The sequence below is a fragment of the Cuculus canorus genome, chromosome 23 (genome assembly GCF_017976375.1).
Source record: "Cuculus canorus isolate bCucCan1 chromosome 23, bCucCan1.pri, whole genome shotgun sequence".
NCBI classification, from domain to species: Eukaryota; Metazoa; Chordata; class Aves; order Cuculiformes; family Cuculidae; genus Cuculus; species Cuculus canorus.
In genome coordinates, this window is record NC_071423.1 from 3,406,286 (window position 1) to 3,422,963 (window position 16,678).

The following is a 16,678-nucleotide window of genomic DNA, read 5'->3' on the forward strand; positions in this document are numbered from 1 at the left end:
CAGAGGGGTCAGGGTTTCATTATTGCATTAACCTTTCGTGTCTTTAGATTCCACAAGAGTAAATTGGTATCGAGACGACAGGAGCCCCGATGAGAAAAAGGCATCGTTCCTAAGAAAAGTAAGGGGAGGGGGAGAATAGAGGTGGGAGCGAGAGAAAGAGGGAAAAAAAACTGGCAAATAAGCTATTACAGCTAATAATAACTTTGCAATGCTATTTTCTGCAGGAGTCTTCAAGTTGTGATGTTTCCCTTCATTCTAATTACACCTTCTAAAAGCAGGTTCCTTTCTCACTTTAACCACCCTGTGCGAAGATCCCGCAGGATTCAGATAAAAATGGAGAGGGAAAGGAGTTTGCACTTCGCAAACAGCCTCTGCATATCCTAGGGGAGCATCACCTGCATAAACCACGTGGGATTATGCTCGCAAATAATAAACAGCCCCCAAAAAAAAAACACTCCAGGAAGGTGCAGGCTCGGAGGGTCGCAGGGACCGTTTGACTTCTCTCTTCCCATCCAGGGAGACTTTGCCAACACAATTTGGGTTACAACCCGCAGCAGAGAAACCAGGATGGAAATCAGTGGTGCAGCCAGGTTGAGCCTAGAGGGAAAACATCCCACCCACCTCTGCAAGCCAGGCAAAAATCAAAAGGAGAGAGGCTCAAATCCTGTGCTTTGAGGCAGAAAGTGGTCAGTGTGGGGGCAGGAAGGCAAAGCAAGCCCAGTGCATTGGAATATTTCCCTTCCTTTAATGCAGGCAGCAGGTTTCAGCTCGATGGATTAACGGCTGAGCCCAGCTGGGCAAAGTCCTGGGCTGGTTTGGCTCAGGGGACAGTCAAAGCCAAAGCAGATATTGCTGCTTAAGAGTAATAAGAAGGGGAAGCTACAACCATGTAAGCGCGGATCAAGAAACCTCTCCCAAGTCACCGGGGGCTTAAACGCACAGCCTTTTCCTTCCCTGGCACACACAGATGTCAGAGCTGGCTCAGGCCTGGGGCCAAACAGCCACATCCTAAGGAAACTGCAACAAACCGCTAATGCTCCGTGCCAGGTCTCTGCCAGCTCCTGCAGCTTAAGGACACCTGGATGACAGCCCATCAGGTGTCACACATCCACCTCTTCAACCTGCGCTGCTGTCTTGCATCCATTTCTTTGCAATGTTGACCCAGAGGGATCTCATCCAGCAAGACAGCGATAGAGCCAACGCTCTGCTCAGCACAACGTGAGTCAGGTAAGCTGCCCCCACATCAGGCAAGAACCAACTTCCAATAAAATAAACCCTTGGATCTGGCAAAGTCAGGCAATTCACGCAGCCACAGCATCCTTCTCATGCTCACACGCTAAACTCTAGGTGCACCATTTTGGTTTAAGGCAATGCTGAGGAGCTGGAGGCGCTGCCACCAGAGGTCCTCCATGGGTGCTCCTCAACCAGGCAACACACGCCCCAGCGGACGGCACCGGCCCTCCAGGGCTAAAACACATCCCATCCCACTGCAATCCCATCAGGGGTTCCCAGCCCCATTCCAGGGCATCTCATACCTGCTGATCGCGCGGGCTGCAGCGCGAAACTGCCACAGCACCCTGGGATGTGGATGGTCCCACAGCACCAGCCTCCGCAAGCAAGTTTTAGCCCGAGTCGTCTCATCTTTGTCACAGCTGCGGAAAGAGCTGTTTTCCAGCTGTGACACAGCTAACCTCTCCCCCGCCAGCCTCATCCTCTTCCCACACACACCAGCCCTGCACTGCAAAGCGCTGTAACTAAACCATGGAAAGCTGCTGAAATTATAGCCGTGCTTCTTCCCTGCCCTTCCAAGTCCAACATAATTCTCGCTGACAGTCAGGAAAAACACATGTTGGGTTCAGATCGGCTCTGAGCCTCGACACCCAGTCCCCATCTGCTTCCACAGGGACCGTAATCTTTCCAGCTGCTAAGAGTGTACATCGTTATGAAAAAAAGGCTGGTGACTTCTTCCCTCGAGCTGCCCATCCCCATCGCTCCCTCCCCACGGATGCTGTGATCGCTGCCCCACCGCGACCCACCCGCCAAGCATCAGCGTGGAAGCAGCGTTGAAACCAAACCCAGCATCTCCCCCTTCATCCCCTCCCTGACAAGCCACGGGGACGAGGCCAATCCACACTTCTGGAGCCACCTGCTCTGCTCGCGAAGGTTGCGGCACCTTCACCGCAGCCCAGCGTGGTCCCTCCCGGTGCCAGGATCGGGGCAGGAGGGGGTCCATTTTCACTTTGCAAATAGGTGCGAGGGGCAGGCACCCCACTTTGCCTGGCAGCGATCAGGGAAAAAAGGACAAGAGAGAGCGCAGGGAATAACCTGACGGCACAGAAGAGAAGGAGGGTACAGAGGTGCCCAACTTCAAAGGGGAAAAAAGCTCTGTGACCCCATCATTTACAGCCAGAGGGTGCCCGAGGGGATGGACTCTGCCCAGCCTGGGGGCTGCTGTGCAATCCCTGGCAGACCTCGCCGTGGGGTGGTGCAGCTCGGTGTCCGGTGAGGAGCCAGTCCTGCTGCGAGGGGACAGACACGGCTGTTTGAACCCCGCTGGCAAAGAGCACTTGGCAATTCCCTGCTGCAGAGCAACTCGCTCCCTGCCTGCCTGTGTGCGTTCGTGCGCGATGTGCATGAAGTCCGGGTCCCCTCTGCGTGCACACCGCCCGGCTTTCCCTCCCTGCCAGCCGATGTCATCCCATCCCCTGGAAAAAAAAGGTTTTTGCACTACCTGGGATGAAGAGCAGGGCAGTTGTGGCCGTGAAGACGATCCAGCAGGCAGGATGGTACATCTTGGAGCTGCGGTAGACTAGCGGCTGATTTGCTTGCTCGCTGCTTGCTGCTGCCGCTGCTGCTTTCGTCTGCGTTGAATGCTGAGCAGGTTTAAATCCAATGTTTGCAGAGGGAGGGAGACTGAGTTAGTGAGCTAAAGAGAGAGAGAGAGGGATGGGAGCAGGCAGTCAGTGTCTCTGATTTTTCCTTGCACACGCACACACACACACACGCGCACACAACTAGCAGAAGGAGCACCAGGCTCAGTGCGTGCAGCGGGGAAAGCAGACCTCCTACCAGGCACCCATTGGTTCGAGATGCTGACTGACACACGCACACTTGCTCTTCTGCGGGTCTCACTCTGCATCCAGGGAGTTAAACGCGGGCATCGACCCCCTGAGCATTCCTCCCAGCAACCGGCTGGCAGCGGTACCCGGGATGAAGGGAGCAGCCCGGCAGACGGATGGACACCGTCCCACCAGCCGCCTGCACAGTGGCTCGGAAATTTTTTGCCCCCAGGCTGAAGCCTGAAAGTGGGGCAGCCTCAGGCGTCAGCCCTTGGCTTGCCCCTGCCCCTCTGCGGGCTCTGCTCCCCTCCTGGGGAAGCCACCGCCAGCGCTGCCTAGCGCCAAGAGAGACAAACCAGTGAGGAATCCAAGCTTTTTAGCATAAGTGGGTGTTTTTTGCACAAAATCTCCGAAACTGAGAAGCAATCATCTCTGTGAATCCCAACCGGAGCCGTATTTTCTCCCTTCAGTGGGCTGACAGAGCCCCAAAAGGGTGCTGAGCACAGGGTACCTGCTCCTGCAGCGCCTCTACTCGATACCAACCAGTCCCCACTGATGCCAAGGAGCGTTTTCTCAGGCTTTCCAACACAATCCTATCCTTCCAGGCTGCCAGAGTTCCCCCTTGATCCCCAATTTCCCCCAGACTCCTCTTGGCACATTCCCACGAGCGTTCCCAGTGCAGCTTTCTGCATCTCCATCACTATCCCTGCCACCTCCCCCCTCCCACAGCCACCCCGGATCAAGGCATTTGCTAGCTAGAGCCTCAGTTTGCTGCATTGCCTATAGAAAAAAGGATTACAAAGTTAAGTTCCCGAAAGAAATAGCGCTGATTTTTGTCATTTTCTAAACACAAAAAGGTCTCTTTTCCTGTGCCAGTCCAGCCCAAGTAGATTTTTAGGCAAATACTTTGGAATTTAGCTATCCACCCACCAGGGCATTTTGGCACCACTGTTCACAAACTACTCCACCCCCCCATCTCCTGTCTCAGGGCTTCATAGAATCACAGAATGGTTTGGGCTGGAAGGGACCTTAAAGATCATCCAGTTCCAACCCCCTGCCATGGGCAGGGACACCTCCCACTGGATCAGGCTGCTCAAAGCCTCATCCAGCCTGGTCTTGAACACCTCCAGGGATCCACCACTCTTCTGGGTAAGAGAACCAAACTTCTTATGGTTTCATCCTGTTTCTCCTGTCAGGCTCCGTACTCATCTGCCTGGGCATCCTCTCACCACTCCCGGGACATGAGTTCCTTGGACTCTTCTCCCTCAAGACCCATTTTGGCATTAAACTAATTATCTCAGAGAGTTTCTGGAGGGGTAACATCTCACATCATGAGCGTATGAGGAAGGACAATGCATCCACCAACACCTGCCCACAAACATTAATTCCCCCAAGTGGCTGTTACAGAGCCACGGCTGGAGCCCTCCAGCTCCTCCCTGCCACCAAACCCCTCGTATCCAAACCCAGACACATAACCCCAATAATTTCCTCCCCTACTGCCTTTCTTCTCCATTTTTCTCCCACCCACTTGTTGCAACTCGACACAGACTGATCACAGAGACGACAATCACATCCCCCTCCCTGCATGTGCCTCTTATCTCACATTATTTTCATACAAAGCAGCACCAGGAGGAGCAGGAACGGTTCTTTTGGTGTACAAACCTATATCCATCATGGTCTCAAAAGAGTCCGCTCACCCAGCAAGGGATGGAGCACACACCGCCAGGACAAACTTTCTCTGGGCTTTAGCCATCAATCATTATTCATTTTCTACTCTGCACGAATAAACCACAAGTTTTTGAAAGCTTTTAACTCAACCATATTCCCACATCATCAGCTGAAGGCATCCCATCACCTGCATCTTGAGGAGAACGCTGAAGGAAACGTGCTCAAGGAGTTTTTTCTTTTAATAGGAGTAAAGTTATATTGTTCACGGCCTCTGGAAGAGCTAAATCATTGCACTGAGTAAAAACCAACCTGCTTAGTGTCTCATCTTTGAGGCAACGACGGAGATGTTGGGGCTACTCAATGCAAGAAAGTGTTCCTCAGTACGACGAAGATATTGAGGGGTTGGAGCGTGTCCAGAGGAGGACAATGAGGCTGGGGAAGAGTCTGGAGCACAAGTGTTATGAGAAGTGGCTGAGGGACCTGGGGCTGTTTAGCCTGGAGAAGAGGAGGCTGAGGGGAGACCTCATCGCTCTCTGCAGCTCCTGGAGAGGAGGTTGTATTGAGGTGGATGTTGATCTCTTCCAGGTAACAAGTGATAGGACAAGAGAAAATGGCCTCAAGTTGCACCAGGGGAGGTTTAGATTGGATCTCAGGAAATATTTCTTTACTGAAAGAGTGATGAAGCACTGGCAGAGGCTGCCCAGGTCTGTGGTGGGGTCCCTATCCCTGGTGGGGTTCAAACAACATGTAACCATGGCACTTTACTACATGGTTTAGGCGGCACAGTAGGGTTGGGCTGATGGTTGGACGGGATGATCTTACAGGTCTTTTCCAACCTTAACGATTCTATGATTTCTTTCCTGAAATTCCTTCTAACTGGCACCCAAACAGCCAACACCAGGCAAATTTACCCTGTACTTCACAAGAGTTTTGGGAAACCAGCTGCAAGGAGGCATTTGGGCTTTCCCAGGGCTGCGAGGCATGTGCCTACGTTGCATGCAGACAACCCAGGACACCTGCCCCAGAGGGGACCACACTGCCTGCGGGCTCGGCTGAACCCTCCAGCTGCACCTCCCTCTCCAAAACCCACCCAGCGAGCTCTGAACCTGCCCAAGATGCAAAGAAATATTATTATCTACAAAGAACTAAAGGAAATGAAGAAAGAAATAATTTCTAATTAACAGAAATGTTTGATGAGCTCAAAACAAACATGTTGCTGTGCTTTCAAAATCGGGAGTTGAAAAGCTATATTTGGGCAAATTTCAAAGCAGCACATTCTTACTTTTTTTCCTCCCACCACATTTCTCCCGTATGCTTTCTTTTTTTTTTTTCACCTGGCAATGACTACTAACCAAGTCCAGCACACAAATACCTCATCTCCTTGCAGCTATTTTGGCTAATTAGGCAGTACCTGCACTGCCAAGCGCAGCTCCGAGTTTGACCTTGGACCAAGACCTTTGCTGCATCAATGCCTTTGCAAAATGGGAACAAATGCGCTTTGGTCTGGCAAACAAATCTATTGCCGCTCACTGGCTCTCCAGGACCGAACGGGGCACTGGCTTGTTTCATTTGTTTGATTTCCAAGACACAAAAGAAAAGATGTATAAATATGTATTTAGCTGGTGGAGCTTTTCTGGGATATTTGGAGTTGTTTGGTTTTTGGTATCAAGCAGAGAATCTAAAATACATATTTAAATTTGACAGGCAGCACCCGATCCGAGAGGAGACATTATGGTCCACTGGGCACAGTTAAACATGATTTTTGCGCGTACTTTCATGGGTTTTTTTTTTTCCTGAGCTGCCTCAATGCATATTCACATCTGGGACCGTTCTGGTTTCCGGAGTAAATAACACTAAAGTTTTTGATAAAGCAGAATTCCCTCACTCTCTCCTTGCAGAGCCAGGGAAGAAGGACAGAGCATCCCAGGGAGGGGATTGCCCAGGGAGGTGGTCGAGTCGCCTTCCCTGGAGGTGTTTAAGGAAGGGGTGGATGAAGCGCTGAGGGACATGGTTTAAGGGAGTGTTAGGAATGGTTGGACTCGATGATCCAGTGGGTCCTTTCCAACCTTGTGATTCTATCATTCTATGATCCCAGGAGCAGCAGGGCTGCAGAGCTCGGCAGCAGGGAGCTGTGCCAGGGGCTGTGTCTGCAGGTGACACAATGGGATTGGGACCTTTTGCTGTCCCATTTACCAGCCCCAGGACTGCAGTGTGACCTCCTTTGTGGCCATCACTTCAAAGCAATTAACAGAAACACAGAAAGGTTTAGGTTAGAAGAGTTATAAGGGACCTTTCAAGCCCGTCTAGTCCAACTCCCCTGCAGTAAGCAGGGACATCTTCATCTCAACCAGGTTGCTCAGAGCTCCCTCCAACCTGATCTGGAACGTTTCCAGGGATGGGACCTCCACCACCTCCCTGAGCCAGTGTTTCACCACCCTTGCAGTGAAAAATTCTTCCCTATATCTAGCTTAAACCTCCCCTCTTTTAGTTTAAAACCACTGCCTCTTGTCCTGTCACAACAGGACCTGCCAAACTTCATCCCCATCATTCTTGTAGACACCCCCCGCAAACAAGGAGGGACGAGGAGGAGCAGCTCAGCTCCGCTCACAGATGCTCTTCCAGGCATCCCCAGGACTCTAGCATCAAAACAGCCTCCACCAGGCTGATCCCAGCCCCTGATCGCAACCCAGGATCCTCCGCAGAGCAAGCCAAAGCCCAGTCCTGCGTGCCCACAGGACCGCACGCTGCACAGCGCCGTCTCTCTGCTGATTTCCAGGTCGGGAGACCACTGTCCTCGGCATTCTCCTGCCCAACTCCAGCCTCACCAACCCAGCTACCTGCAGCTTTTGCCCCAGACTACACAGACCACCCTTTCCAGTCCAATCCAAGGTAATTCCCAGCTCCTCCAAGCCTTTCTCCAAGTGCTCCATCACTGGATTTCTGCCTTTCTCCGGGGTGGCAGCTGTTGTGGGAGCCTTCGGGTGGGGAGGAAGGGATAGGGAAGGCTTTGGGGAAATAGGAAGCACCCAAAAACAAAGCGTGTCTGCAGGCTGTACCCCTCTTGGTGCCACCACCCCGCAGCTGCTCCACAGCCCAGCGCCTCCATCCACCCCTCCCTCCCTCCATCCTCTGCTGCTTTCCTCCTTCCTGTCCCCTCCTGGCCCCCGCCTCTCTCTCTGTGTGTTTGTGTCTCTGCTTGAATGAAAGGCTACCCTTTTCTCCTTGACATCTTGTTAGAATGTGAATACAACATCTATTGATTTGCATTTCATGCAAGGAAAAGGAAAAGAAAAAAAAAAAAAAGAAAGTAGCTTTTTTCTTTTTTTTATACGTATACATAAAAAAAAAAAAAAAAAGACTCTCTGAACTCAGAGCCACTACAGGGATAAACAAAAGATGCAGGGAAAAGAGGCAAAAGCAGTCTGAGCCACCTGCCCCCAGCACCCCGTCAGGACTCTGCTCCCTCAGACCCATTAGGACGTTAGGAAGAAATTCTTCACGATGATGATAGGAAGGCTCTGTCCCAGGGTGCCTAGAGCAGTGGTGGCTGCCCCATCCCTGGAGGGGTTCCAGGCCAGGTTGGATGGGGCTTGGAGCCCCTGATCCAGTGGGAGGTGTCCCTGCCCATGGCAGAGGGTGGGACTGGATGGGCTTTGAGGGCCCTTCCAACAAAAAACCACTCTATGATTATTCTAGCATCAGCCTCCCCTGATTCCCTGCACAGCCCACGGAGAGCACAAGGATCATCGGATCATCTACAGATCACAGGAACCTGCCTGATTCATCTTGCAGATGACAGGAACTTCACCAGTCATCCCCGGATACACGCATATCAGGCAGATTATCACCCTCCACAAGCACTTCTTCATCTCTACAGCCATCACCAAGGGCAAACACCATGAGTTACCCCAGGCTGGGCAGGCAGAACCCACCCAGCTTCATGGTGGAGGCAAACGTAGAGCAATTACGGTGGGCAAGGTGATGAAATTAGCAGCAAAAACAGAGGGAGAAGCAGGCTGGTGCTTGGGAAAAATGTGCAGCAAGCAGCACTGCTCCCCTCTTGAAGGTCTGCATTAACCTGCAGGCATCCTTTCACGCTGGTCTCCAGTCACCGTGACGCAGACACCAACTGTCCTGCTAACCCTGCCTCGGGGAGAGCATCCCGCTCCTCCAACCAGGGCGAGCAGGGATGCCCCAGGGAGAGAAACCCCATGTCACGACACAAGAGAGAGGTGGAAGCATGAGTGGGTGAAGGGAAACAGCTCTCCCTCACCTACCGCAGTGGGGTGCTGGGAGGATTAATTAGTGTTTGTAAAGCATTTTGAAGATAAAGGCGGTTGCAGGAGAGCTCATAACCAGGAGTGAGATGGAAATGGGGATTGGGAAACCCAGTTACGGCAGGGTTTCTTATCTGCTGTGCAAGCTGCAGCCCTGGCTGGGTGAACACCGCGCGGGTTCAGATGAAAGGTAGAGCAGAAAAAATTCCACATTGTGAAAAAAAGAAAATCAAGCGCGCACTGCTTGGGAAAAATAAGTGAAAGAGAGATGAAAAGATGGGATCTGAGTCTCTAAAAGCTGGAGAGACCTGCTATTGATTCTGGCTTGGGAAGAAGGAACCTGAACAAGAGCTGGTGTGTTGTTAAGTGCACTTATCTCCTCTTGTTAGATGGCAGAACAGGGCCAGATGGACAGGGTACTAATTCCCGTCAAGAATCATTAGCAGCTGTGTGCTGGATGAGGTACCTCCAAAGATGTGCTATGAGCAGCGGTGAATGCAGCAGCACTGTGAGGTCGGAACCCCACAACGTCCCTCAGCAACGTTTTCCAATGCTTGACCACTCTCACTGTGAAAAAAAAAAAGCTTTTCTTTGTGTTTAAAGAGCATTTCTTGTACTTGAATTTATGCCTGTTGCCTCTTGCCCTTTCTGACACCCCTGAGAGGAGCTTGGCCCCCATGCACACGTGTTCCCCTCTTCTCCCTCAAGATGTCCACCCTCCGGAGCACCCCATCTCCTAGGAGAAATCCTGGTGGGAAAGAGCACGGTGGGAAAAGACAGCAATAGAATTTACTGCCCTCCTCAGCCATCAGGACCATGGGCCCACTCCAGAGAGCGATGGAAAGCGAGATACCCTCACAAAAAAACCTTTAAGCACAGTAATTATCCATCATCATCGTGTACGAAACGTTATCTCCACGCAGACCTCAAGGTCCTTGTGCACCACCCTCCCTCTCCAGGTGCCTCGCCGCTTCGGGCTGCCCCATCCCATCACCTCCGAATGCACACTCACCAGCACCAGGGCAGGATTCCCTTCTCCCATCCACGTCTCGAGGAAGGAGACTTTTGCTACCCTAGCTTTGATCAAAATGACTGAACGTCAGGGAAAGCGCGGGGTGGAAAGAAAAGAAAACAGAGCAGAAACGATGCATCCTGATCCACAAGCAGGAGACGGTTCAAGGATAATTCAGGCATTGCTGGCTGTGTGCTTCTGGGGGCTGGGTTTTCTCTTTCTTTCTCATTTTTTTAAAGATTTAGCGAGAAAGAAAACATTTTTTCAAGCTTTGCTGCCTTTCATTTTTCTCCGAGTTCAGTGGCTTTCCTCGTCAAGCCTCTGTAGCTCAGGTAGGAACAGAGGGCTCCAGATTAAAGAGAAACACGGCAGCGAGCAGAAAGCCATCAAGATAACAGAGAGGAGAAAGTCGGGAAAGACAAAGAAGGGAAGTCTGTTTTCTGCAAGATTCTCACTTTTGGCTGTTATGGAGATTAGTCCAGAAACAGGGACCAAGATGCATATTTAAGGCTCCAATCCCAGCTCTCTTGGCCGGGACATGGGGATACAGGACAACAAACAGCATCAGGAGCCTTCGCCACAGCAGCGGGGCTCAGTGCATCCAGGGCATTTAATACACTCTGGATTTTTATAGCTATCTAGGTGGGTGCACAGACAGACAGCACACGCTAGACTGACAGCCCTAAATACCTCTCTGCATGAGCACGGGTAGCAACCAAGCAGAGTGCCTCCTGCCAGAGCATCTCACGTGCCAGGGGAAAAAAAAACAGCCGTGCAGCATTCCTCAGCCCTCATTCCTCTCCCAAAGCACCCAGCGAGCCATGGCTTTGGAAGGAGGACTTGATTTCACCACTCTTGGTCCTAATAAGGGCCCACTAGCTGCTTCCCACAGCATCACCCACCACGGTAAGGCTCCTACAGCCATCGTGAGAAGCTGGGCTCCCTCTCCTCACCAGTCTGGGAAGAGTCCAACCCCAGGACTTCTCCTTGGGACCACAAGCAACCCGCAAACTGGGAAGGGATTTGTCCAGAGCCATCCCTCACTACTGCAAAGACAAGCACCCTGCAGAGCAAAGGCTTGACAGGGTCCATGTCTCCTTTGCAAACAACTCCAGCAATGACATACTCCTGGGGTCCTCTCTGGCTCTGCTAGGAAACCTTCCCTCCTGTCTTGTTTATGGATCTATTCTTAGCTCAACTTTAACTCACTGCAGAAACAGCAAGGAGCCTTTCATCCTGTGACCCCAAAGCACCTTAAAGAATATGAGCTGAGCCTCGCTGAGAGGAATTATTGTCTTCGCTGTTAGACAGAGGGGTCAACCAACGTAGGAGGCCAGGAAGACAGGCAGCAAGGCCAGCAAACAGAGCAGGGAACAACAAGTACGCAGGAGAGGCTTCAGACGTGCGCAAGGCGAAAGGCAGCCTGCGGACAGCATGGGCAAGACGAGCACATGAGATGCATCGGAAATTGGCCGAACCAAAGAGTTCAAAGGGCTGAGAGCAACAGCATGAAGTCTGGCTGAAGACCAGCTTGTACTGTAGAGTCCAGAGGATGATACGTTCCCTCAACCAGGAATTTCCCTCTGGGACTGTTCTGGTGGTCTGCTTGCTCTAGGGAGCACCCACAAACCCACTGCCATCTGCTTAAGGCACCGGGAGGTGGGTAATATGTGACCAAGACACCCTATTCAACCAGGAACAGCAGAGGGGAGAAGGTGGTGGCACCGGTGGTGGAGAGTAGTGGAGAACCTATCCCTGGAAATATTCGAGGGATGGGGCTCTGAGCAATCTGATCTGGTTTAAGATGTCCCTGCCCCTGCAGGGGATTGGACCGGATGACCTGTAAAGTTCTCTTCCAAGCCAAAGCATTCTACGATATGATTCTAAATCTGTGCCAACAATCCCATCCTTGGGATGCTCCCAAGGGGACGGCACCTCCTGGAGGTTGTGAAGCTGCCACAGCACCACATTCTAGCTCTGCCCTTGGATGAAAACCACTTTGTTTCCTCTTATTTATGTATTTATTTATTAAATCATGTTGAAACGGCGATTGTCCAAGCTGCAGGGACAGCCCTGTCCCAGGAGGATGAGGAGAACATCTCCATTAAAGACCAGATATGCTCATTGCCACGTTGCACCCCTAACTCGAGGAGGGAGAGCAGGTGCCGGGAGAGGGGGCACCACACAGCACAGAAAGTATTTTCCATATGCTGCCTGATCAGTTATACGTTTCTTAAAATGCTATTGCACAGATATTTCAGAGGCATCATGTAGTACCATCTGTTATGTTATATATTGCACCGAGCCCGGCCAATTCTGAGTTACTGTAATTTTATCTCCTCCATTTCATATGCGGCGCAGGCATCTTGCAAGGCGAGTTGATGGGGAACGGGAATTTGCAGAGGGATGGAGTACAAGGAAATTAAAAAGCGAGGCCCTAAAATGAGTAGCGATGGCAGCTCCCACCCATCCCAGACACCGGAGGGGAGTTTCGGGGCTGCACCTGCATACTTTGGGTCAATGGCTGCAATGCCCATGACAGAGTGAGCCTCTCTCCATCTCTCCCGCTGCATCCCTGCCTGCGACAGCAACACCGCGGGGTGGAGAGACGCCTCCGGCATCTCACAGATGTCCTTTTCCCTGCCTCCCCCAGCTTTTCCAGGCAGAACCATGGTTCACAGAATCACCAGGTTGGAAAGGACCCACTGGATCATCGAGTCCAACCATTCCTAACACTCCCTAAACCATGTCCCTAAGCACTTCATCCACCCGTTCCTTAAACACCTCCAGGGAAGGCGACTCCACCCCCTCCCTGGGCAGCTGTTCCAGTGCCCAATGACTCTTTCTGTGAAGAATTTTTTTCTGATATCCAACCTGAACCTCCCCTGACGGAGCTTCAGGCCATTCCCTCTTGTCCTGTCCCCTGTCACTCGGGAGAAGAGCCCAGCTCCCTCCTCTCCACAACCTCCTTTCAGGTAGTTGTAGAGAGCAATAAGGTCTCCCCTCAGCCTCCTCTTCTCCAGGCTAAACACCCCCAGCTCTCTCAGCCGCTCCTCGTCAGACGTTCTCCAGCCCCTCACCAGCTTCGTTGCTCTTCTCTGGACACACTCCAGAGCCTCAACATCCTTCTTGTGGTGAGGGGTCCAGAACTGAACACAGTATTCGAGGTGCGGTCTCACCAGTGCTGAGTACAGAGGGAGAATCCCCTCCCTGGACCTGCTGGTGACCCCATTTCTGATCCAAGCCAAGATGCCGTTGGCCTTCTTGGTCACCTGGGCACACTGCTGGCTCATGTTCAGAATAGGTTCTCCTATTCCTCCTTGCACCCATGAGCCACACCATGGCACGTCTCACCGTGCAAACCCAATATCCTCTCGGCAAGATGATGCTGCAAGTTGGCAGCTCCACATTGGGGTTATCCCCTCCGTTATCAGCTTCTTCCAGGGAGCAGCGGCAGCAAAAGGAGTTGCTGGTGGAGCCCATTGGCCTCGTTCAAGAGTCCATCAGCAAAAATCATCTCTGCCTTGCCGGGGGAGCAGCGATGGGTCTTGACAAGAATCATTAAGGTGAAAGTCTCCGCTCGAGTTATCCAGATGGATAACCCCATGTCGTAAGAGCAGGGAAAAGACCAGAGGCAAGAAATAAAACACTGAGGTTATTGCAAAAAAATTAACTGAAGCAGGTGGTCAGAAGAGAACGGGGGGAGTCCTGTCCTCTAAGATATAAAGTTGCAAGCTCATGATTTTTAAAGCGAGTGCTCCCAACACCACTTTTATCAACTCTTTCACAAGTGCCAGCAAAGTTTAGTGCCGCCCGGCTCAATTTATTCTGATGTCATTAGGAAAAGAGACATTAAAAAAAGCAGAAACCTCCAGATTTCCTGTGTTTTGCTGGCTCCCTCCTCTGGCACTTGGAAATATTTTTATTTTGTAATGGGTTTGGCCATGAAGTAAATGGAAAGACATCCAGCCTGCTCCTTGGACCCCCGCTTCGAGACAAGCGAGTCTTACTCTGACTCATGATACGCTGTCAGAGAGTCTGTTTTTTAAAGCTTTTTTTTACCCGTGCGACAATAATTAAAGGAAAAGGAAAATTCACCAGAAATATTACCCACGCTACTGTCTAATATTAAAAGAGTAGTCGGATATGCTTTAAGAAAAGCGATGGCAAGCAGGATTAGCAGCACCTGAGTACATCCCTGGTGCATTGCTTACAGCGACCAAAGAGGAAGAGGCAAGAAGCTCACAGCCAGCTCCTCCCAGAATGAGTTTCTCCCTGACGACCCGTTAATAAGACATAGAATCACGGAATGGTTTGGGTTGAAAAGGACCAAGAAGGTCATGCAGTCCAACCCTCTGCAGTGAGCAGGGACATCTCCAACCTGATCAGGTTGCTCATCCAACCTGACCTTGAATGTTTCCAGGGATGGGGCATCTACCACCCCTCTGGACATCATCACACCTTATGTCTGGAAGCTCTTGAGGGTTATTTCTCCCTGAAGGCAGAACCACTCGCCCGAGGCCATGGCAAGCACAGGAGGTGCCATTCCCCCCATCCTTCCTGCGTGGCCACGCAGCAACAGGAGTGTGCAGTGAGGTTCAATTTTGTGACATTTTGGTTTTAACTAAACACATGATGATCTCCTCCGGAGGGCTGGCATGGTATTCACAAAGGTTTTGGTGCCAGGCAAATTTTTGCTTTCAGTTGCATTTTATTTTTTCCTTAGCTCATTAATAAGCATTAATACCTTGGCTTTGTGTGCATTTAATATTCGCACCAGCACTTCAGCCTTTCCTTTGAAAGGGATTCTTCAAGGGCTTTTTAAGCATTATTTTGCTATTGTTCACAAAACATTTCTGATGGAAAACAGCATTTCCATTCTGTTTTAAAACTTGTCAACAACCTTTCCCCTTTATAAAGCAATAAGTCTGTTTATCCTCCTACCACGTCCCAGCAAGCAGAAAGCTACAGGGAGCCTGTTAACTCCAGGAGCTCGGGGTGGTAGGTTTTCAAAACTAATAAATAGTAATGCTTGCTTCTCCATCTTCCCTCTAAAGTTTCAAGGACTCTTGACACCACCACCCAACTTGAGCACGCAAAACCAACACGGGGCTGTCAAGCCTGCTGTTCTGCTTCGCAGGGAAGCCAAAAGACTTGGGACCCAGTTTGCCTCACCCCTAGTTTTCCTGCTTACACCAGAAAAAGCTGCTCAGGTCAACCAGCATTAGCAGGGACGACTGGAAGGGACCCTAATTCATAGACTCATAGAATCACAAAATGGTGTGGGTTGGAAGGGACCTTTACAGATCATCCTGTCCAGTCCTCCTGCAGGAGTAGGGACATCTTTAACCGGATCAAGTTCATAGAATCATAGAATCACCAGGTTGGAAAGGACCCACTGGATCATCGAGTCCAACCATTCCTAACACTCCCTTAAACCATGTCCCCAAGCACTTCATCCACCCGTTGCTTAGAGCCCCATCCAACCCGACCTTGAATGTTCCCAGGGATGGGGCATCCACTGCCCCCCTGGGCAACCTCTGCCAGGGCATCACCATCACCATGGTAAAAAATTTCTTCCTTACATCCAGTCTAAATCTCCCCTCCTTTACTTTAAAATCATTCGTCTTTAAAACCTTGTCTTGTCTCGTGCATTTCCACGCACTGCCAGGGGAAATATCCATGCTTCGCAAAAGAGAGCAGTAAGATTTGAACCATGGTTGGGGCACCAAGATAAAAGCAGGTTCTTTAGTGAAGCATGAGTTTAATTAAAGAAAATGCAACCTTTGCACCCAAATGACCTAACGGAGACCTCTCCGCTATCCAAGCAGATCCTACGCTAACAGCAGAAGCAAGCTCTGGTCCCCAAAGGAATTGAGGGTCTTCGAGCAAGCACGTTATCTGCTGATTATGGTCCTCTCCCTTCCACAGAGGAAAATGTGAGCCAGCTCTCCCGAGTGGGAGTGGATAGGGAAAAGATGAAGTTCAAAGCAAGGGGAGAGAAGCTATGACCGATGTGGGGAGGAAAGCTGCCACTCTAAGGCACTGCAAAATCATTAGAGCCCCTCAAGTGCTGCTCCCACCTTCCCCGGGCACACGGCATCTGGAGAGTTACTTCTGCACGTCAGTTATTCCACACACTCAGCTGGAATAGCCAGCCAGCTACAAGCTACATAAATATTGACAGGGTACGTTATTAAATAAATAGATCTGCTCAAGCATTCAAGGTTGACCACTTTAAGAAGGCAAAACAAGGCCTGGGGGATGGAGGGTTTCATCCCATCCCAAATTGGATAAGCACGGATGCAATCGATGCACTGGCTATGGCCCTTTGTTCATGTCCTGAACACCAGCTGGGAGATGAGGAAGGAAAGGAAAGCCCTGGAGAGACAAGGAGGTAAAATCCTTGCATGGGAATGAAGCCTTGACAAGACATTTGTTTTTCTGGTTTTGTTCCCTTCTGGTCAAGTAACTTGAAAATTTAATAGTGTGCATGGAGAACTGGGGCAAGGAAGGAGTGGAAAGGCAATGTATTCCTCTGGGGACTATCAATCACAGAAGGAAGGCTGCCAAATCACCCCCGAGCTGCCCAAGTGTGTTAATAGATGGGATTAGAGAGCTCCTTCTGGGGATCAAAGAAAAGCTCTCCCCCAGGAGCCCGC

General features: G+C 50.9%; 1 protein-coding gene across 6 annotated transcripts in view; it reads right to left on the bottom strand.

The window, feature by feature from the left end:
* OPCML (opioid binding protein/cell adhesion molecule like) overlaps positions 1-16,678 on the bottom strand; it is a 381,075-nt gene that overhangs the window by 333,364 nt on the left and 31,033 nt on the right. Inside the window, exons 1-2 of one of the 6 annotated variants that reach the window (XM_054086970.1) lie at positions 10,017-10,031; positions 2,732-2,926 (exon numbers count right to left, since the gene is read on the bottom strand). In XM_054086970.1, the coding sequence (XP_053942945.1) occupies positions 2,732-2,792 (61 nt within the window). In that variant the 5' untranslated portion in view covers positions 2,793-2,926; positions 10,017-10,031. Of the gene's footprint in view, positions 1-1,535; positions 1,641-2,731; positions 3,024-3,069; positions 3,378-10,016; positions 10,032-16,678 lie in introns of those variants that run through there. The other 5 variants (XM_054086969.1, XM_054086967.1, XM_054086974.1 and 2 more) reach the window with 5 other exon arrangements.